We start from the raw sequence: 23218 nt of genomic DNA on the forward strand, positions 1-23218 counted from the left end.
CTCCCAGCATGCTCTGCTCTGTGTGAACTCCATCTCCCAGCATGCTCTGCTCTGTGTGAACTCCATCTCCCAGCATGCTCTGCTCTCTGTGTGAACTCCATCTCCCAGCATGCTCTGCTCTGTATGAACTCCATCTCCCAGCATGCTCTGCTCTCTGTGTGAACTCCATCTCCCAGCATGCTCTGCTCTGTGTGAACTCCATCTCCCAGCATGCTCTGCTCTCTGTATGAACTCCATCTCCCAGCATGCTCTGCTCTCTGTATGAACTCCATCTCCCAGCATGCTCTGCTCTCTGTGTGAACTCCATCTCCCAGCATGCTCTGCTCTCTGTGTGAACTCCATCTCCCAGCATGCTCTGCTCTGTGTGAACTCTATCTCCCAGCATGCTCTGCTCTCTGTATGAACTCCATCTCCCAGCATGCTCTGCTCTCTGTATGAACTCCATCTCCCAGCATGCTCTGCTCTCTGTGTGAACTCCATCTCCCAGCATGCTCTGCTCTCTGTATGAACTCCATCTCCCAGCATGCTCTGCTCTCTGTGTGAACTCCATCTCCCAGCATGCTCTGCTCTCTGTGTGAACTCCATCTCCCAGCATGCTCTGCTCTGTGTGAACTCTATCTCCCAGCATGCTCTGCTCTCTGTGTGAACTCCATCTCCCAGCATGCTCTGCTCTGTGTGAACTCTATCTCCCAGCATGCTCTGCTCTGTATGAACTCCATCTCCCAGCATGCTCTGCTCTCTGTATGAACTCCATCTCCCAGCATGCTCTGCTCTGTTTGCAGTCTGGAGACGATCTTTGAGGAGCCTCGTGAGAAGGACGGAGCGCTGCTGCTGATTGGCCAGCAGAGGAGACGGAGGCTCCTCCTCTTCCCTGACTTCACTCAGCCCAGGAAGAGGAAGAGACCGCAAGGTATGCTGGGTAACGTAGTCCTCTGAGGAAGGACATTTTCTTTCTGATGATGTCATGGTTTTTATTTTGTGTATGCTAACTTCCTGTCACCTGGTGATGTCACTGCGTTTCAGTGATGGGACTTCCTGTTGCCATGGTGCCCAAGAAGCGTGCGGCAGCCCGGCGAAATTACCATGGCGACGGTGACGACGAGTCGGACCTAGACGTGATGCTGGTGGAGCGACTGAGCGCGCTCGAAGACTTCCTGACACGGCAGGGCCTTGATGTGTGAACTGTGACATCACTTCCTGTCAACTGACTAAAGGCCAAATACACAAAGCTGCTAGCATGTCCGCTACTGCTGCGTTACCGCGGTAACACCATCAGCTGCTAGGTTACCATGGTAACACCGTCAGCTGTTAGGTTACCACGGTTACACAGTCTGGTTTTCGTTTGCGGTGTTTTTAACGTTTTTTTTTTCTTTAGTTTAATTTTTTACTTTAAATGTGAAATATTTAATCTGCACGCCAAGAGGCCACGCCCCCAACAGGAAACCACTTCCTGTTTTTTTTTTATTATTAATGTGAACTCCCTATACACACACACATTAATATACACACACACACACACACACACACACACACACACACACACACACACACACATTAATATACACACACACACACACACACACACACACACACACACACACACACACACACACACACAGTACTGAGAGTTGCAGGTGATGTTTTTTCTATTTTTGGAACAAATAAAGTTTGTTTCTGCTCATTTAATGTTTATCATCATTATTAATATCATACTGTACCGGGTCTCAGGGTCAGGGTTCTGTACTGGGTCTCAGGGTCAGGGCTCTGTACTGGGTCTCAGGGTCAGGGTTCTGTACTGGGTCTCAGGGTCAGGGTTCTGTACTGGGTCTCAGGGTCAGGGCTCTGTACTGGGTCTCAGGGTCAGGGTTCTGTACTGGGTCTCAGGGTCAGGGCTCTGTACTGGGTCTCAGGGTCAGGGTTCTGTACCGGGTCTCAGGGTCAGGGCTCTGTACTGGGTCTCAGGGTCAGGGCTCTGTACTGGGTCTCAGGGTCCGGGTCAGGGCTCTGTACTGGGTCTCAGGGTCCGGGTCAGGGCTCTGTACTGGGTCTCAGGGTCCGGGTCAGGGCTCTGTACTGGGTCTCAGGGTCCGGGTCAGGGCTCTGTACTGGGTCTCAGGGTCAGGGTTCTGTACTGGGTCTCAGGGTCAGGGTTCTGTACTGGGTCTCAGGGTCCGGGTTCTGTACTGGGTCTCAGGGTCAGGGTTCTGTACTGGGTCTCAGGGTCAGGGTTCTGTACTGGGTCTCAGGGTCCGGGTTCTGTACTGGGTCTCAGGGTCAGGGTTCTGTACTGGGTCTCAGGGTCAGGGTTCTGTACTGGGTCTCAGGGTCCGGGTTCTGTACTGGGTCTCTCAGTAGTATATATACATTATAATTATAATGTATATATACTACTATATATATATTATAATATAATAATTATAATATTATAATAAATTGATTTTTAACAGTTTTTTATCACAAAGTGGAAATTATTTTGATTTGTCTTGACTAATAAAGATTATTAAAAAAACAAAAACGTATGACGTCCTGACGTCACTTCCGCAAACATAAGATGGCGGCGGCCTTGCGGAGCGCGTGCGGCGGGCTGAGCGCGCGCAGCTGCAGGTATTTAATATTTAATTCATTAAAATAAAAACATCATCACAACTGGACACGTGCGCGTGACGTAGTAGAGTATGTGCTGTGTCAGTGACGTCATTCAGCAGCTCGTTAGTTCATTTCTCTGATAGTGACGTCACGTACGGGCGCTCGGGGAACGTCAGCCACAGAACGTGTCCAATCAGAGCTCAGCAGCTGATCCATTTAATAATGCAGAGCTCGGCTCAAACAGAAACAATTAATAATAATAATAAATAATAATAATGTTTGTGTTTCACAGAAGTTTGATTTTCAGAGTTCCTCCAACGAGCCAGCAGCGTTTCCTCAGCACAGGTGAGTCACGTGATCACCTGAAAACTATCATAGATCAATACATAATAACACATGATCACTATAGATAGATCAATGTTGGGATGTTGTTAGGACTGTTGTTAGGACTGTTGTTAGGACTGTTGTTATGGCTGTTGTTAGGGATGTTGTTAGGGATGTTGTTAGGACTGTTGTTAGGACTGTTGTTATGGCTGTTGTTAGGGATGTTGTTAGGACTGTTGTTAGGACTGTTGTTAGGGATGTTGTTAGGGATGTTGTTAGGACTGTTGTTAGGACTGTTGTTAGGGATGTTGTTAGGACTGTTGTTAGGGATGTTATAAGGACTGTTGTTAGGGATGTTGTTAGGACTGTTGTTAGGGATGTTGTTAGGACTGTTGTTAGGGATGTTGTTAGGACTGTTGTTAGGGATGTTGTTAGGACTGTTGTTATGGATGTTGTTAGGACTGTTGTTAGGACTGTTGTTATGGCTGTTGTTAGGACTGTTGTTATGGATGTTGTTAGGACTGTTGTTAGGACTGTTGTTAGGACTGTTGTTAGGGATGTTGTTAGGACTGTTGTTAGGGATGTTGTTAGGACTGTTGTTAGGGATGTTGTTAGGACTGTTGTTAGGGATGTTGTTAGGACTGTTGTTAGGACTGTTGTTAGGGATGTTGTTAGGGATGTTGTTAGGACTGTTGTTAGGGATGTTGTTAGGACTGTTGTTAGGGATGTTGTTAGGACTGTTGTTAGGACTGTTGTTAGGGATGTTGTTAGGGATGTTGTTAGGACTGTTGTTAGGGATGTTGTTAGAACTGTTGTTAGGGATGTTGTTAGGGATGTTGTTAGGACTGTTGTTAGGGATGTTGTTAGGACTGTTGTTAGGACTGTTGTTAGGGATGTTGTTAGGACTGTTGTTAGGGATGTTGTTATGGATGTTGTTATGGATGTTGTTATGGATGTTGTTAGGACTGTTGTTAGGGATGTTGTTAGGGCTGTTGTTAGGGATGTTGTTAGGGATGTTGTTAGGACTGTTGTTAGGGATGTTGTTAGGACTGTTGTTAGGACTGTTGTTAGGACTGTTGTTAGGGATGTTGTTAGGACTGTTGTTAGGGATGTTGTTAGGACTGTTGTTAGGACTGTTGTTAGGACTGTTGTTAGGACTGTTGTTAGGACTGTTGTTATGGATGTTGTTAGGACTGTTGTTAGGGATGTTGTTAGGACTGTTGTTAGGACTGTTGTTAGGGATGTTGTTAGGACTGTTGTTAGGACTGTTGTTAGGGATGTTGTTAGGACTGTTGTTAGGGATGATGTTAGGACTGTTGTTATGACTGTTGTTAGGGATGTTGTTAGGACTGTTGTTAGGGATGTTGTTAGGACCGTTGTTAGGGATGTTGTTAGGGCTGTTGTTAGGAATGTTGTTATGACTGTTGTTAGGGATGTTGTTAGGACTGTTGTTAGGACTGTTGTTAGGGATGTTGTTAGGGATGTTGTTAGGGATGTTGTTATGACTGTTAGGACTGTTGTTAGGACTGTTGTTAGGACTGTTGTTAGGACTGTTGTTAGGGATGTTGTTAGGACTGTTGTTAGGGATGTTGTTAGGACTGTTGTTAGGGATGTTGTTAGGACTGTTGTTATGACTGTTGTTAGGACTGTTGTTAGGGATGTTGTTAGGACTGTTGGCTGTTGAAGGTGAAGGTGGAGTCTAGATTGAAGCTGGAGTCTAGATTGACTCTTCGATACTTGAACTCATCTATAAGTTCAAGCTCCTCTCCTCCTGTGTTAGATGTTTGCACCAATCAGCTCTCTCTATGCTCAGGTCAGCGTTTCCTGCCCCGCCCCCGGCCCCTCCCCCTCCTGGTGGTGACAGGTGGGGGTTACCTCGGTTACCAGCACTACAGGAAGAGGAGCCAGCAGGAAGATGGAGCCCCGCCTCCTGTGGCCACTCCCACACAGGTAGGAGACCACTCACCTGCGTCCTCCTCCTCTTCCTCCCTTACCTCCTCTTCCTCCTCCTCTTCCTCCCTTACTTCCTCTTCGTCCACCTCTACCTCCCTTACCTCCTCTTCCTCCTCCTCTTCCTCCCTTACCTCCTTTTCCTCCTCCTCTACCTCCCTTACCTCCTCTTCCTCCTCTTCTTCCTCCCTTACTTCCTCTTCGTCCACCTCTACCTCCCTTACCTCCTTACCTTCTCTTCCTCCTCCTCTTCCTCCCTTACCTCCTCTTCGTCCTCCTCTTCCTCCCTTACTTCCTCTTTGTCCACCTCTACCTCCCTTACCTCCTCTTCCTCCCTTACTTCCTCTTCGTCCACCTCTACCTCCCTTACCTCCTCTTCCTCCTCCTCTTCCTCCCTTACCTCCTCTTCCTCCTCCTCTTCCTCCCTTACTTCCTCTTCGTCCACCTCTACCTCCCTTACCTCCTCTTCCTCCTCCTCTTCCTCCCTTACCTCCTTTTCCTCCTCCTCTACCTCCCTTACCTCCTCTTCCTCCTCCTCTACCTCCCTTACCTCCTCTTCGTCCACCTCTACCTCCGTAACCTCCTCTTCCTCCTCTTCTTCCTCCCTTACTTCCTCTTCGTCCACCTCTACCTCCCTTACCTCCTTACCTTCTCTTCCTCCTCCTCTACCTCCCTTACTTCCTCTTCCTCCTCCTCTACCTCCCTTACCCCCTCTTCCTCCTCCTCTTCCTCCCTTACTTCCTCTTCGTCCATCTTTACCTCCCTTACCTCCTCTTCCTCCTCTTCTTCCTCCCTTACTTCCTCTTCGTCCACCTCTACCTCCCTTACCTCCTTACCTTCTCTTCCTCCTCCTCTACCTCCCTTACTTCCTCTTCCTCCTCCTCTTCCTCCCTTACCCCCTCTTCCTCCTCCTCTACCTCCCTTACCTCCTCTTCGTCCACCTCTTCCTCCCTTACCTCCTCTTCCTCCTCCTCTACCTCCCTTACCTCCTCTTCCTCCTCCTCTTCCTCCCTTACCTCCTCTTCGTCCACCTCTACCTCCCTTACCTCCTCTTCCTCCTCCTCTTCCTCCCTTACCTCCTCTTCCTCCTCCTCTACCTCCCTTACCTCCTCTTCCTCCTCCTCTACCTCCCTTACCTCCTCTTCCTCCCTTACCTCCTCTTCCTCCTCCTCTACCTCCCTTACCTCCTCTTCCTCCTCCTCTTCCTCCCTTACCTCCTCTTCCTCCTCCTCTTCCTCCCTTACCTCCTCTTCCTCCTCCTCTATCTCCCTTACCTCCTCTTCGTCCACCTCTACCTCCCTTACCTCCTCTTCCTCCTCCTCTTCCTCCCTTACCTCCTCTTCCTCCCTTACCTCCTCTTCCTCCACCTCTTCCTCCCTTACCTCCTCTTCCTCCTCCTCTACCTCCCTTACCTCCTCTTCCTCCTCCTCTACCTCCCTTACCTCCTCTTCCTCCTCCTCTACCTCCCTTACCTCCTCTTCCTCCTCCTCTTCCTCCCTTACCTCCTCTTCGTCCACCTCTACCTCCCTTACCTCCTCTTCGTCCTCCTCTACCTCCCTTACCTCCTCTTCCTCCTCCTCTTCCTCCCTTACCTCCTCTTCCTCCTCCTCTTCCTACCTTACTTCCTCTTCGTCCACCTCTACCTCCCTTACCTCCTCTTCCTCCTCCTCTTCCTACCTTACTTCCTCTTCGTCCTCCTCTTCCTCCCTTACCTCCTCTTCCTCCTCCTCTACCTCCCTTACTTCCTCTTCCTCCTCCTCTACCTCCCTTACTTCCTCTTCTTCCTCTTCCCCTTCTTCCTCCTCTTTCTTCTTCTTCATGTCCAGCCTTGGGATATAAACATGTATAAACATGTATAAACAGCTCAGGTGGGTGAAAGGTCACCATGATGTCAGAGTTGTGATGTCACACCGACCGGTCACTGTGACTCATCATTCTGGCCCCGCCCCCTCTCCTCACTGCCTCTGCTGCCTCCTGATTGGTCAGCTCCATGAGGTCATGATCTAATTAGTTAATCAGTAACTGGGCAGGAGAGAGGGAGGCTTCCATTGGACGAAAACATTAACAAAAGAAGGGGGGGCGGGGTAAGCGGGGGCGGGTTAAGGGGGGGCGGGGCCTCAGCAGTATTACCCCCCCCCCCTGCTCTCTGTAGTCACTCAGCTGAGTCTTCCTCTCTGAGATTAAACCATGTGTTGCCGGCCGGCTCGCTCTCCCTCATGGTGAGGTTCATCTCTGGTTGCCGTGGCGATGGCAGGCGGCAGGAGCGCAACCTGCTGCGGCAGGTGAGGCGGCGGCAGCGTGTGAGTGATGGAGAGCGAGGAGGAGGAGGAGGAGGAGGAGGAGGAGGAGGGGTGAGACACAGAACCACAGCCAGATTAAGGTGGGAGAGAAGAAGAAAATTGAAAAAGAAAATACGATGATAGTCTGATAATAATCTGATAATAGTCTGATAATAATCTGATAATAATCTGATAATAATCTGATGATAGTCTGATAATAATCTGATAATAATCTGATAATAGTCTGATAATAATCTGATAATAATCTGATGATAGTCTGATAATAATCTGATGATAGTCTGATAATAATCTGATAATAATCTGATAATAGTCTGATAATAATCTGATAATAGTCTGATAATAATCTGATAATAATCTGATAATAGTCTGATAATAGTCTGATAATAATCTGATAATAATCTGATAATAGTCTGATGATAATCTGATAATAATCTGATGATAGTCTGATAATAGTCTGATAATAGTCTGATAATAGTCTGATAATAATCTGATAATAGTCTGATAATAGTCTGATAATAATCTGATAATAATCTGATAATAGTCTGATAATAATCTGATGATAGTCTGATAATAATCTGATAATAATCTGATAATAGTCTGATAATAGTCTGATAATAGTCTGATAATAATCTGATAATAGTCTGATAATAGTCTGATAATAATCTGATGATAGTCTGATAATAATCTGATGATAGTCTGATAATAGTCTGATAATAATCTGATAATAGTCTGATAATAATCTGATGATAGTCTGATAATAATCTGATAATAATTTGATAATAGTCTGATAATAATCTGATAATAGTCTGATAATAGTCTGATAATAGTCTGATAATAATCTGATAATAGTCTGATAATAGTCTGATAATAATCTGATGATAGTCTGATAATAATCTGATGATAGTCTGATAATAGTCTGATGATAGTCTGATAATAATCTGATAATAATTTGATAATAGTCTGATAATAATCTGATAATAGTCTGATAATAATCTGATGATAGTCTGATGATAGTCTGATAATAGTCTGATAATAATCTGATGATAGTCTGATAATAATCTGATAATAATCTGATAATAGTCTGATAATAATCTGATAATAGTCTGATAATAGTCTGATAATAATCTGATAATAGTCTGATAATAGTCTGATAATAATCTGATAATAATCTGATAATAGTCTGATAATAGTCTGATAATAATCTGATAATAGTCTGATAATAATCTGATAATAGTCTGATAATAATCTGATGATAGTCTGATAATAATCTGATGATAGTCTGATAATAGTCTGATGATAGTCTGATAATAATCTGATAATAATCTGATAATAGTCTGATAATAATCTGATAATAGTCTGATAATAATCTGATGATAGTCTGATAATAATCTGATGATAGTCTGATAATAATCTGATAATAGTCTGATAATAATCTGATAATAATCTGATAATAGTCTGATAATAGTCTGATAATAATCTGATGATAGTCTGATGGTAGTCTGATGATAGTCTGATAATAGTCTGATAATAATCTGATAATAATCTGATAATAGTCTGATAATAATCTGATGATAGTCTGATGGTAGTCTGATGATAGTCTGATGATAGTCTGATAATAATCTGATGATAATCTGATAATAGTCTGATAATAATCTGATAATAATCTGATAATAGTCTGATAATAATCTGATAATAGTCTGATGATAGTCTGATAATAATCTGATAATAGTCTGATAATAGTCTGATAATAATCTGATAATAGTCTGATAATAGTCTGATAATAATCTGATAATAATCTGATAATAGTCTGATAATAGTCTGATAATAGTCTGATGATAGTCTGATAATAATCTGATAATAGTCTGATAATAGTCTGATAATAATCTGATAATAGTCTGATAATAGTCTGATAATAATCTGATAATAGTCTGATAATAATCTGATAATAGTCTGATAATAGTCTGATAATAATCTGATAATAGTCTGATAATAGTCTGATAATAATCTGATAATAGTCTGATAATAATCTGATAATAGTCTGATAATAATCTGATAATAGTCTGATAATAGTCTGATAATAGTCTGATAATAATCTGATAATAATCTGATAATAGTCTGATAATAGTCTGATAATAGTCTGATAATAATCTGATAATAGTCTGATAATAATCTGATGATAGTCTGATGATAGTCTGATAATAATCTGATAATAGTCTGATAATAGTCTGATAATAGTCTGATGATAGTCTGATAATAGTCTGATAATAGTCTGATAATAATCTGATAATAATCTGATAATAGTCTGATAATAGTCTGATAATAGTCTGATAATAATCTGATAATAGTCTGATAATAATCTGATGATAGTCTGATGATAGTCTGATAATAATCTGATAATAGTCTGATAATAGTCTGATAATAGTCTGATAATAGTCTGATAATAGTCTGATAATAATCTGATAATAATCTGATAATAGTCTGATAATAGTCTGATAATAATCTGATAATAATCTGATAATAATCTGATGATAGTCTGATAATAATCTGATGAAATAAACAAACAGAGCAGATGGTGCTGCGTGCTGATTCAGAGTTAAGTGTTTAAACCTGTCAGTAAACAGCAGGTGAGAGTGACCCAGTTACTGGGGGGGGGGGGGGGGGGGGCGGGGGATTACTGTGTGTGTGCGTGTGTGTGTGCGTGTGTGTGTGTGGTTTCCATGGTGACGGCTAGCTTAGCAGGTCAGCTATTTTAGCTTTAGCCTAGCTCAGCCTGCGTTAGCCTATTTCCAGTTTATCCCCTGCTAACCTCAGACAGTACTACAATAAAGTACTAGTACCTCAGACAGTACTACAATAAAGTACTAGTACCTCTAACAGTACTACAGTAAAGTACTAGTACTCTAACTGTACTACAGTAAAGTACTAGTACCTCTAACTGTACTACAATAAAGTACTAGTACCTCTAACTGTACTACAGTAAAGTACTAGTACCTCTAACTGTACTACAACAAAGTACTAGTACCTCTAACTGTACTACAATAAAGTACTAGTACCTCTAACTGTACTACAGTAAAGTACTAGTACCTCTAACTGTACTGCAGTAAAGTACTAGTACCTCTAACTGTACTACAGTAAAGTACTAGTACCTCTAACTGTACTACAGTAAAGTACTAGTACCTCTAACTGTACTACAGTAAGTACTAGTACCTCTAACTGTACTACAGTAAAGTACTAGTACTCTAACTGTACTACAGTAAAGTACTAGTACCTCTAACAGTACTACAGTAAAGTACTAGTACTCTAACTGTACTACAGTAAAGTACTAGTACCTCTAACTGTACTACAATAAAGTACTAGTACCTCTAACTGTACTACAGTAAAGTACTAGTACCTCTAACTGTACTACAACAAAGTACTAGTACCTCTAACTGTACTACAATAAAGTACTAGTACCTCTAACTGTACTACAGTAAAGTACTAGTACCTCTAACTGTACTGCAGTAAAGTACTAGTACCTCTAACTGTACTACAGTAAAGTACTAGTACCTCTAACTGTACTACAGTAAAGTACTAGTACCTCTAACTGTACTACAGTAAGTACTAGTACCTCTAACTGTACTACAGTAAAGTACTAGTACTCTAACTGTACTACAGTAAAGTACTAGTACCTCTAACTGTACTACAGTAAGTACTAGTACCTCTAACTGTACTACAGTAAAGTACTAGTACCTCTAACTGTACTGCAGTAAAGTACAAGTACCTCTAACTGTACTACAGTATAGTACTAGTACCTCTAACTGTACTACAGTAAAGTACTAGTACCTCTAACTGTACTACAGTAAAGTACTAGTACCTCAAACTGTACTACAGTAAAGTACTAGTACCTCTAACTGTACTACAGTAAAGTACTAGTACCTCTAAATGTACTACAGTAAAGTACTACCTGAAGTAGAAGGTTGTGTTTTAGCGTGTTAGCAGTTCTGCTAGCTTCACTTAAACTTTGCTGTTTAGCTTTTAGCGTCTGTGTCAGCTCCTCCGGGCCCCGCCTCCTCCCCCCACAGGCCCCGCCTCCTCACACAGCCCCGCCTCCTCCCCCACAGGCCCCGCCTCCTCACACAGCCCCGCCTCCTCCTCACACAGCCCCGCCTCCTTCTCGCACCGGTCCCGCCTCCTCACACAGCCCCGCCTCCTTCTCGCACCGGTCCCGCCTCCTCACACAGCCCCGCCTCCTCCTCACACAGCCCCGCCTCCTTCTCGCACCGGTCCCGCCTCCCCACACAGCCCCGCCTCCTACTCACACAGGCTCCGCCTCCTCACACAGCCTCGCCTCCTTCTCGCACAGGCCCCTCCTCCCAACACAGCTCCGCCTCCTACTCACACAGGCTCCGCCTCCTCACACAGCTCCGCCTCCTCCCCACAGACCCCGACCTCGATGCAGGTCCTCCTCCCAACATAGGCCCCGCCTCCTCCCAACATAGGCCCCGCCTCCTCTCAACACAGCTCCGCCTCCTCCCCACAGGCCCCTCCTCCACACACAGGCCCCGCCTCCTCCTCACACATGCCCCGCCCCCTGTGTAGTTGTTTAGTGTCTTTCACATTCATAAGATCAAAACCAGGTCTCGATCCGGTCCTGGTCCAGGTTCAGCCCTGGTCCAGGTCCAGGTGTAGACCCGGTCCTGGTCCAGGTTCAGCCACGGTCCAGGTCCAGGTGTAGACCCGGTCCAGGTCCAGGTGTTGACCCGGTCCAGGTCCAGGTGTAGACCCGGTCCAGGTCCAGGTGTAGACCCGGTCCAGGTCCAGATTCAGACCCGGTCCTCCTGCCCCCCCTCAGGCCCCGTCTGGCTCTGCGTCGCCGTCTGACGGCGCTCAGCGGCGGTGTGTGTCGTCCCGCCCCTTGGCGTCGTCGGCCAATCGCCTTCCTCTGCTACTTCCTGTCCGTCAGCGCTCTGCGGCCGCTAGCCAATCGGGTAAGAGCGGCTGCTGGCATGCTTCTGATTGGACGAAGGAGAGCGGAGGGATAAACTCCTCCTACTCCTCTTCTCCTCCTCTCTCCTCATCCTCTTCCCTCCTCTTCCCTCCTTCTCCTCCTCTCTCCTCCTCTTCTCCTCTCTCCTCCTCTCTTCTCCTCCTCTCTCCTCATCCTCTTCCCTCCTGTTCCTCCTCTCCTTCTCTCTCCTTCTCTTTTCTCCTCCTCTCCTTCTCTCTCCTTCTCTCTCCTCCTCTCTCCTCCTCCTCTCTTCTCCTCCTCTCCTTCTCTCTCCTCCTCTTCTCCTCTCTCCTCCCTCCTCTCTCCTCCTCTCTCATCCTCCTTCCTCTCTTCTCCTCCTCTCTCCTCCTCTTCTCCTCTCTCCTCCCTCCTCTCTCCTCCTCTTCTCCTCCCTCCTCTCCTTCTCTCTCCTCCTCTTCCTCCTCCTCTCTCCTCCTCTTCTCTCCTCCTGTTCCTCCTCTCCTCCTCTCTCCTCCTCTCTCCTCCTCTCTCCTCCTCCTCTCTCCTCCTCTCTCCTCTCCTTCTCTCTCCTCCTCTCTCCTCCTCCTCTCTCCTCCTCCTCTCTTCTCCTCCTCTCCTTCTCTCTCCTCCTCTCCTCCTCTCTCCTCCTCCTCTCTTCTCCTCCTCTCCTTCTCTCTCCTCCTCTCCTCCTCTCTCCTTCTCCTCTCCTTCTCTCTCCTCCTCTCCTTCTCTCTCCTTCTCTCTCCTCCTCTCTCCTCCTCCTCTCTCCTCCTCTCCTTCTCTCTCCTTCTCTCTCCTCCTCTCCTTCTCTCTCCTTCTCTCTCCTCCTCTCCTTCTCTCTCCTCCTCTCTCCTCCTCCTCCTCTCCTCTCTCCTCCTCTCTCTCTCCTCCTCTCTCCTCCTCCTCTCTCATCCTTCTCTCTCCTCCTCTCCTCCTCTCTCCTTCTCCTCTCCTTCTCTCTCCTCCTCTCTCGTCTTCCTCTATCCTCCCTCCTCCTCTCTTCTCCTCCTCAGTGAGTAAAGCTGCGCCTCCTCTCTCCTCCTGCAGGTGGCGCTGTATCGCTCCTTCCCAACGCGCCTCCTCTCTCGTACGTGGGGTCGACTGAACGAAGTGGATCTTCCGACGTGGCTCCGAAAACCTTTTTACTCCCTTTACATCTGGACCTTCGGAGTCAACATGCAGGTTACATCATCTTCCACTTCCTGTTTCACATCATCCACTTCCTGTTTCCTCTAACCAATCATTAATCAATATTAAAGAACTCTCATACATTACTGATCTGTGATTGGTTGGTTTGGTTCTCTTATCGTCCAATAGGAAGCGGCCGTGGAGGATTTACATCATTACCGAAATCTGGGAGAATTTTTCCGTCGTCGACTCAAACCGGCCGTGAGACCCGTCTGCTCCTCCTCCTGCCTGGTAACTGCTCCTCCTCCTCCTCCTCTCTGCTCCTCCTCCTCCTCTCTCCTCCTCCTCCTCCTCTCTGCTCCTCCTCCTGCCTGGTAACTGCTCCTCCTCCTCCTCTCTACTCCTCCTCCTCCTCTCTGCTCCTCCTCCTGCCTGGTAACTGCTCCTCCTCCTCCTCCTCTCTGCTCCTCCTCTCTGCTCCTCCTCCTCCTCTCTGCTCCTCCTCCTCCTCTCTGCTCCTCCTCCTGCCTGGTAACTGCTCCTCCTCCTCCTCCTCCTCCTCTCTGCTCCTCCTCCTCCTCCTCTCTCCTCCTCCTCCTTCTGTCTGCTCCTCCTCCTGCCTGGTAACTGCTCCTCCTCCTCCTCCTCTCTCCTCCTCCTCCTCCTTCTGTCTGCTCCTCCTCCTGCCTGGTAACTGCTCCTCCTCCTCCTTCTGTCTGCTCCTCCTCCTTCTGTCTGCTCCTCCTCCTGCCTGGTAACTGCTCCTCCTCCTGCTCCTCCTTCTGTCTGCTCCTCCTCCTCCTTCTGTCTGCTCCTCCTCCTTCTGTCTGCTCCTCCTCCTGCCTGGTAACTGCTCCTCCTCCTCCTCCTCCTCCTCTCTGCTCCTCCTCCTCCTCCTCTCTGCTCCTCCTCCTCCTTCTGTCTGCTCCTCCTCCTCCTCTCTGCTCCTCCTCCTCTCTGCTCCTCCTCTCTGCTCCTCCTCCTTCTGTCTCCTGAATATAAAACTAAGTAAAGTTTAAGGTGACTGAGGTCAGAGTGATGTCAGAGTGAGGTCAGAGTGATGTCAGAGTGAGGTCAGAGTGAGGTCAGAGTGAGGTCAGAGTGATGTCAGAGTGAGGTCAGACTGAGGTCAGAGTGATGTCAGAGTGATGTCAGAGTGATGTCAGAGTGATGTCAGACTGAGGTCAGAGTGATGTCAGAGTGATGTCAGACTGAGGTCAGAGTGATGGCAGAGTGAGGTCAGACTGAGGTCAGACCTGGTCCTATAGACCAGACCTGGTCCAGACTACTATCTGAGGGTCAAAGGTCACTCTGACTCACCTTCATGCTGCTTCACTTTAAAAAGTCTGAATGAGACTCTGATCCTCCTGGTCCTGGTCTCTAACTGTCCTGGTCTCTGTCCTCCTGGTCCTGGTCTCTAACTGTCCTGGTCTCTGTCCTCCTGGTCCTGGTCTCTAACTGTCCTGGTCTCTGTCCTCCTGGTCCTGGTCTCTAACTGTCCTGGTCTCTGTCCTCCTGGTCCTGGTCTCAGACGTCCCCGGCTGACGGACGGATCCTTCACTTTGGTCTGGTGAAGAACTCGGAGGTGGAGCAGGTGAAGGGGGTCACCTACAGTCTGGAGAACTTCCTGGGTCCACAACAAGGACACAGCACTGGTAAGAGACAGGGGGGACGTGGTCTGGGTCTTTACTGGTCTAGGGGACATGGGGGACGTGGTCTGGGTCTTTACTGGTCTAGGGGACATGGTCTGGGCCTTTACTGGTCTAGGGGACATGGGGGACGTGGTCTGGGTCTTTACTGGTCTAGGGGACATGGGAGACGTGGTCTGGGTCTTTACTGGTCATGGGGACATGGTCTGGGCCTTTACTGGTCTAGGGGACATGGGGGACGTGGTCTGGGTCTTTACTGGTCTAGGGGACATGGTCTGGGCCTTTACTGGTCTAGGGGACATGGGGGACGTGGTCTGGGTCTTTACTGGTCTAGGGGACATGGGAGACGTGGTCTGGGTCTTTACTGGTCATGGGGACATGGTCTGGGCCTTTACTGGTCTAGGGGACATGGGGGACGTGGTCTGGGTCTTTACTGGTCTAGGGGACATGGGAGACGTGGTCTGGGTCTTTACTGGTCATGGGGACATGGGGGACGTGGTCTGGGTCTTTACTGGTCTTGTCTGGTTCCAGACTCGGCGGAGTCCTTCAGAGACCGGCTGCTGTCGAGTCCTGAGAACCAGCTGTTCCACGTGGTGGTCTACCTGGCTCCAGGAGACTACCACTGCTTCCACTCTCCGGTGGACTGGAGGGTCCAGAACCGAAGACACTTCCCAGGTGAGTCTGTCCTGGTCCTGGTCTGTGCTGGTCCTGGTCTGTGCTGGTCCTGGTCTGTGCTGGTCCTGGTCTGTGCTGGGTCTAACGTGGTCCTGGTCTAACAGGGTCCCTGATGTCGGTGAACCCGGGGGTGGGTTAGGGTTAGGTCCTGGTCTAACGTGGTCCTGGTCTAACAGGGTCCCTGATGTCGGTGAACCCGGGGGTGGGTTAGGGTTAGGTCCTGGTCTAACGTGGTCCTGGTCTAACAGGGTCCCTGATGTCGGTGAACCCGGGGGTGGGTTAGGGTTAGGTCCTGGTCTAACGTGGTCCTGGTCTAACAGGGTCCCTGATGTCGGTGAACCCGGGGGTGGGTTAGGGTTAGGTCCTGGTCTAACGTGGTCCTGGTCTAACAGGGTCCCTGATGTCGGTGAACCCGGGGGTGGGTTAGGGTTAGGTCCTGGTCTAACGTGGTCCTGGTCTAACAGGGTCCCTGATGTCGGTGAACCCGGGGGTGGGTTAGGGTTAGGTCCTGGTCTAACGTGGTCCTGGTCTAACAGGGTCCCTGATGTCGGTGAACCCGGGGGTGGGTTAGGGTTAGGTCCTGGTCTAACGTGGTCCTGGTCTAACAGGGTCCCTGATGTCGGTGAACCCGGGGGTGGGTTAGGGTTAGGTCCTGGTCTAACGTGGTCCTGGTCTAACAGGGTCCCTGATGTCGGTGAACCCGGGGGTGGGTTAGGGTTAGGTCCTGGTCTAACGTGGTCCTGGTCTAACAGGGTCCCTGATGTCGGTGAACCCGGGGGTGGGTTAGGGTTAGGTCCTGGTCTAACGTGGTCCTGGTCTAACAGGGTCCCTGATGTCGGTGAACCCGGGGGTGGGTTAGGGTTAGGTCCTGGTCTAACGTGGTCCTGGTCTAACAGGGTCCCTGATGTCGGTGAACCCGGGGGTGGGTTAGGGTTAGGTCCTGGTCTAACGTGGTCCTGGTCTAACAGGGTCCCTGATGTCGGTGAACCCGGGGGTGGCTCGGTGGATCTCGGGACTCTTCGTGCTGAACGAGCGCGTCGCTCTGACCGGCCAATGGGAGCACGGCTTCTTCTCGCTGACGGCGGTCGGAGCCACGAACGTCGGGTCCATCAGAGTCTACTTCGACCAGGTACCCCGACCCCCCTACCCTAATACCCCGACCCCCCTACCCTAATACCCCGACCCCCCTACCCTAATACCCCTGATACCCCGACCCCCCTACCCTAATACCCCGACCCCCCTACCCTAATACCCCCTACCCTAATACCCCTGATACCCCGACCCCCCTACCCTAATACCCCTAATACCCCGACCCCCCTACCCTAATACCCCCTACCCTAATACCCCTGATACCCCGACCCCCCTACCCTAATACCCCTGATACCCCGACCCCCCTACCCTAATACCCCGACCCCCCTACCCTAATACCCCTAATACCCCGACCCCCCTACCCTGATACCCCTGATACCCCGACCCCCCTACCCTAATACCCCGACCCCCCTACCCTAATACCCCTAATACCCCGACCCCCCTACCCTAATACCCCGACCCCCCTACCCTAATACCCCTGATACCCCGACCCCCCTACCCTAATACCCCTAATACCCCGACCCCCCTACCCTAATACACCTAATACCCCGACCCCCCTACCCTAATACCCCGACCCCCCTACCCTAATACACCTAATACCCCGACCCCCCTACCCTAATACCCCGACCCCCCTACCCTAATACACCTAATACCCCGACCCCCCTACCCTAATACCCCGACCCCCCTCCCCTAATACCCCTGATACCCCGACCCCCCTACCCTAATACCCCTGATACCCCGACCCCCCTACCCTAATACCCCTAATACCCCGACCCCCCTACCCTAATACCCCTAATACCCCGACCCCCCTACCCTAATACCCCTAATATCCCGACCCCCCTACCCTAATACCCCCTACCCTAATACCCCGACCCCCCTACCCTAATACCCCTAATACCCCGACCCCCCTACCCTAATACACCTAATACCCCGACCCCCCTACCCTAATACCCCGACCCCCCTACCCTAATACACCTAATACCCCGACCCCCCTACCCTAATACCCCGACCCCCCTACCCTGATACCCCGACCCCCCTCCCCTAATACCCCTGATACCCCGACCCCCCTACCCTAATACCCCTGATACCCCGACCCCCCTACCCTAATACCCCTAATACCCCGACCCCCCTACCCTAATACCCCTAATACCCCGACCCCCCTACCCTAATACCCCGACCCCCCTACCCTAATACCCCTAATATCCCGACCCCCCTACCCTAATACCCCCTACCCTAATACCCCGACCCCCCTACCCTAATACCCCTAATACCCCGACCCCCCTACCCTAATACCCCCTACCCTAATACCCCGACCCCCCTACCCTAATACCCCTGATACCCCGACCCCCCTACCCTAATACCCCAAATACCCCGACCCCCCTACCCTAATACCCCTGATACCCCGACCCCCCTACCCTGATACCCCGACCCCCCTACCCTAATACCCCCTACCCTAATACCCCGACCCCCCTACCCTAATACCCCGACCCCCCTACCCTAATACCCCTAATACCCCGACCCCCCTACCCTAATACCCCCTACCCTAATACCCCGACCCCCCTACCCTAATACCCCCTACCCTAATACCCCGACCCCCCTACCCTGATACCCCGACCCCCCTACCCTAATACCCCTAATACCCCGACCCCCCTACCCTAATACCCCTAATACCCCGACCCCCCTACCCTAATACCCCTAATACCCCGACCCCCCTACCCTAATACCCCTGATACCCCGACCCCCCTACCCTAATACCCCTAATACCCCGACCCCCCTACCCTAATACCCCCTACCCTAATACCCCTAATACCCCGACCCCCCTACCCTAATACCCCGACCCCCCTACCCTAATACCCCTAATACCCCGACCCCCCTACCCTAATACCCCGACCCCCCTACCCTAATACCCCGACCCCCCTACCCTAATACCCCTAATACCCCGACCCCCCTACCCTAATACCCCGACCCCCCTACCCTAATACCCCGACCCCCCTACCCTAATACCCCTAATACCCCGACCCCCCTACCCTAATACCCCGACCCCCCTACCCTAATACCCCGACCCCCCTACCCTAATACCCCTAATACCCCGACCCCCCTACCCTAATACCCCCTACCCTAATACCCCTAATACCCCGACCCCCCTACCCTAATACCCCGACCCCCCCTACCCTAATACCCCGACCCCCCTACCCTAATACCCCTAATACCCCGACCCCCCTACCCTAATACCCCCTACCCTAATACCCCGACCCCCCTACCCTAATACCCCTGATACCCCGACCCCCCTACCCTAATACCCCTGATACCCCGACCCCCCTACCCTAATAACCCCTACCCTAATACCCCTAATACCCCGACCCCCCTACCCTAATACCCCCTACCCTAATACCCCGACCCCCCTACCCTAATACCCCCTACCCTAATACCCCTAATACCCTGACCCCCCTACCCTAATACCCCCTACCCTAATACCCCTAATACCCCGACCCCCCTACCCTAATACCCCTGATACCCCTGATACCCCGACCCCCCTACCCTAATACCCCTAATACCCCGACCCCCCTACCCTAATACCCCTGATACCCCGACCCCCCTACCCTAACACCCCTGATACCCCGACCCCCCTACCCTAATACCCCTGATACCCCGACCCCCCTACCCTAATACCCCTGATACCCCGACCCCCCTACCCTAATACCCCTGATACCCCGATCCCCCTACCCTAATACCCCTGATACCCCGACCCCCCTACCCTAATATCCCTAATACCCCGACCCCCCTACCCTAATACCCCGACCCCCCTACCCTAATATCCCTAATACCCCGACCCCCCTACCCTAATACCCCAAATACCCCGACCCCCCTACCCTAATACCCCCTACCCTAATACCCCGACCCCCTACCCTAATATCCCTAATACCCCGACCCCCCTACCCTAATACCCCTGATACCCCGACCCCCCTACCCTAATACCCCGACCCCCCTACCCTAATATCCCTAATACCCCGACCCCCCTACCCTAATACCCCAAATACCCCGACCCCCCTACCCTAATACCCCCTACCCTAATACCCCGACCCCCCTACCCTAATACCCCAAATACCCCGACCCCCCTACCCTAATACCCCTGATACCCCGACCCCCCTACCCTAATACCCCCTACCCTAATACCCCGACCCCCCTACCCTAATACCCCTGATACCCCGACCCCCCTACCCTAATACCCCGGTTCCCCCGACCCCCCTACCCTAATACCCCCTACCCTAATACCCCGACCCCCCTACCCTAATACCCCGACCCCCCTACCCTAATACCCCTGATACCCCGACCCCCCTACCCTAATACCCCTGATACCCCGACCCCCCTACCCTAATACCCCCTACCCTAATACCCCTGATACCCCGACCCCCCTACCCTAATACCCCCTACCCTAATACCCCTAATACCCCGACCCCCCTACCCTAATACCCCTGATACCGGTGCGGAGCTGTCAGCTGATCACCACCTGGTGGTGAGTTGGCTACGATGGTGGGGGAGGATGCCGGTCAGACCTGGCAGACCCAAACGTATTGTGAGGCTCTGCTGGGAACGTCTGGCAGAGTCTCCTGTCAGAGAGAGTTTCAACTCCCACCTCCGGGAGAGCTTGACCACGTACCGGGGGAGGCGGGGGACATTGAGTCCGAGTGGGCCATGTTCCGTGCCTCCATTGTTGAGGCGGCCGACCGGAGCTGTGGCCGTAAGGTGGTCGGTGCCTGTCGGGGGGGCAATCCCCGAACCCGCTGGTGGACACCGGCGGTGAGGGATGCCGTCAAGCTGAAGAAGGAGTCCTATAGGACCTTATTGGCCTGTAGGACTCCGGAGGCAGCAGACAGGTACCGGCAGACCAAGCGGAGCGCAGCTAGGGCGGTCGCTGAGGCAAAAACCCGGACATGGGAGGAGTTCGATGAGGCCATGGAAAAAGACTTCCGGGCGGCTTCGAAGAGATTCTGGACCACCATCCGGCGTCTCAGGAGGGGGAAGCAGTGCACCGTAAACACTGTGTACGGTGGGGACGGTGCGCTGCTGACCTCGACTCGGGACGTTGTGGATCGGTGTAAGGAATACTTCGAAGACCTCCTCAATCCCACCGACACGCCTTCCGGTAAGGAAGCAGGGCCGGGGGACTCGGGTGTGGGCTCTCCTATCTCTGGGGCTGAGGTCGCCGAGGTGGTTAAAAAGCTCCTCGGTGGCAGGGCCCCGGGGGTGGATGAGATCCGGCCCGAGTTCCTCAAGGCCCTGGATGTTGTGGGGCTGTCATGGTTGACACGACTCTGCAGCATCGCGTGGACATCGGGGGCAGGGCCTCTGGATTGGCAGACTGGGGTGGTGGTCCCTCTTTTTAAGAAGGGGGACCGGAGGGTGTGTTCCAACTACAGGGGGATCACACTCCTCAGCCTCCCTGGTAAGGTCTATTCGGGGGTGCTGGAGAGGAGGGTCCGTCAGATAGTTGAACCTCGGATTCAGGAGGAGCAGTGTGGTTTTCGTCCGGGCCGTGGAACAGTGGACCAGCTCTACACCCTCTGCAGGATCCTTGAGGGTGCATGGGGCCCAACCAGTCCACATGTGTTTTGTGGACTTGGAGAAGGCATTCGACCGTGTCCCCCGGGGAGTCCTGTGGGGGGTTCTCCGGGAATACGGGGTATCGGACCCCCTGATAAGGGCTGTCCGTTCCCTGTATGACCGGTGTCAGAGCTTGGTCCGCATTGCCGGCAATAAGTTGGACTTGTTTCCAGTGAGGGTTGGACTCCGCCAGGGCTGCCCTTTGTCACCGATCCTGTTCATAATCTTTATGGACAGGATTTCTAGGTGCAGCCAGGGTGTGGAGGGGGTCCGGTTTGGTGACCTCAGGATCGGGTCACTGCTTTTTGCAGATGATGTGGTCCTGTTGGCTTCATCAGACCAGGACCTCCAACTCTCACTGGATCGGTTCGCAGCCGAGTGTGAAGCGGCCGGGATAAGAATCAGCACCTCCAAATCCGAGTCCACGGTCCTCAACCTGAAAAGGGTGGAGTGCACTCTCCGGGTCGGGGATGAGATCCTGCCCCAAGTGGAGGAGTTCAAGTACCTCGGGGTCTTGTTCACAGTGAGGGAAGGATGGAGCGGGAGACCGACAGGCGGATCGGTGCGGCGTCTGCAGTAATGCGGACTCTGCACAGATCCGTCGTGGTGAAGAGAGAGCTGAGCCGAAAGGTTCCTACCCTCACCTCTGGTCATGAGCTTTGGGTTCCTACCCTCACCTCTGGTCATGAGCTTTGGGTTCCTACCCTCACCTCTGGTCATGAGCTTTGGGTTCCTACCCTCACCTCTGGTCATGAGCTTTGGGTTCCTACCCTCACCTCTGGTCATGAGCTTTGGGTTCCTACCCTCACCTCTGGTCATGAGCTTTGGGTCGTGACCCAAAGAACAAGATGGCGGGTACAAGCGGCTGAAATGAGCTTCCTCCGTAGGCTGGCTGGGCTCTCCCTTAGAGATAGGGTGAGAAGCTCAGTTATCCGGGAGGAGCTCGGAGTAGAGGAAGAAGATGGATGGACCCTAAATTCCCCAAATACCCTAAATACCCCAAATACCCCTAAATACCCTAAATACCCCAAATACCCTAAATACCCCAAATACCCCTAACCCTGCCCCTGATCAATAAATACTACTGATTAAATGTTAATAAATATTTTTGCTGATCAATAAACGGATGTATTGATTATTGGTTGATTTTTGATCCTCAGGAGCTGCAGACGAACTCTCCTCGGTACAACAAAGGCTCTTTCCACGACCGCAGTTACGTTGCCGTGGGCGACCAGGTGATGAAGGAGGCGGTCTCCTTGGAAACGGGGAACGTGGCCCCAGAGACGGGTGTGGCCTTAGAGAAGGGCGTGGCCTTAGAGAAGGGCGTGGTCTCAGATGGGGGCGTGGTCTCAGATGGGGGCGTGGCCTTAGAGAAGGGCGTGGTCTCAGGTGGGGGCGTGGTCTCAGATGGGGGCGTGGCCTTAGAGAAGGGCGAGGCGCTGGGGGAGTTTAACCTCGGCTCCACCATCGTTCTGCTGTTCGAGGCTCCGGAAGACTTCAGCTTCAGCCTGCAGCCCGGCCAGCGAATCAGAGTGGGCGAGGCGCTCGGCAGCCTCTGATTGGCTGAGCCCGCACGCAGGGGGGAGGGGCCTGATGACCGAACTGCTTAAGTTGAAGGCATTGTGGGTAATTTCTTCTGTAATAAGGACTCAAACTCCCAGAATGCCGAGTGCCAAACTCTCTCTCTCTCTGTTCCTGTCGATCGCCCAAAATTAAAAAAGTTCCTCCGTCCAATGAAAGTCGCCCACAGTCATCTGGACCAATCAGAGCTCAGCCACAGTCATCTGGACCAATCAGAGTTCACTCACCGTGAACCCCCCCCCACCCTAACCCTCCCCCCCCCCCCCCCCCCCATTAACACTTGAATGCTGTTTGTTTTTTTTCTCTACTTTTGTAAAATATGTAATTATGAATAAATATATTTTCAGTTGTTGAATGAAAGTCGACGCGTTTTGTGTTTAAAGGTT

The 23218-nt window shown here is 51.0% G+C and overlaps 2 protein-coding genes across 2 annotated transcripts in view; both read left to right on the plus strand.

The window, feature by feature from the left end:
• The window catches only part of wu:fi75a02 (proline-rich protein 14), a 4856-nt gene extending 3175 nt beyond the window's left edge, over positions 1-1681 (plus strand). Inside the window, exons 7-8 of the mRNA XM_053340128.1 lie at positions 783-910; positions 1024-1681. Coding sequence (XP_053196103.1) covers positions 783-910; positions 1024-1181 — 286 coding nt within the window. The 3' untranslated portion in view covers positions 1182-1681. The remainder of the gene's footprint in view (positions 1-782; positions 911-1023) is intronic.
• Positions 1682-2551: 870 nt separating this feature from the next.
• Positions 2552-22810, plus strand: pisd (phosphatidylserine decarboxylase). The gene is made up of 9 exons (XM_053339621.1): positions 2552-2604; positions 2879-2931; positions 4724-4860; positions 13156-13290; positions 13426-13527; positions 14768-14891; positions 15417-15560; positions 16529-16689; positions 22412-22810. Exons 1-9 carry the CDS (start codon positions 2552-2554, stop codon positions 22808-22810), a joined length of 1308 nt encoding a protein of 435 aa, XP_053195596.1.
• The last annotated feature ends 408 nt before the right edge of the window (positions 22811-23218 follow it).

This window comes from Scomber japonicus, chromosome 19 (assembly GCF_027409825.1).
Source record: "Scomber japonicus isolate fScoJap1 chromosome 19, fScoJap1.pri, whole genome shotgun sequence".
Taxonomy (NCBI): Eukaryota; Metazoa; Chordata; class Actinopteri; order Scombriformes; family Scombridae; genus Scomber; species Scomber japonicus.

Coding starts and splice junctions, on each gene's coding strand:
- pisd (XM_053339621.1), top strand. CDS start 2,552: ATGGCGGCGGCCTTGCGGAGCGCGTGCGGCGGGCTGAGCGCGCGCAGC. Junction 2,605..2,878: donor CTGAGCGCGCGCAGCTGCAG/GTATTTAATATT, acceptor TGTGTTTCACAG/AAGTTTGATTTTCAGAGTTC. Junction 2,932..4,723: donor GCAGCGTTTCCTCAGCACAG/GTGAGTCACGTG, acceptor CTCTATGCTCAG/GTCAGCGTTTCCTGCCCCGC.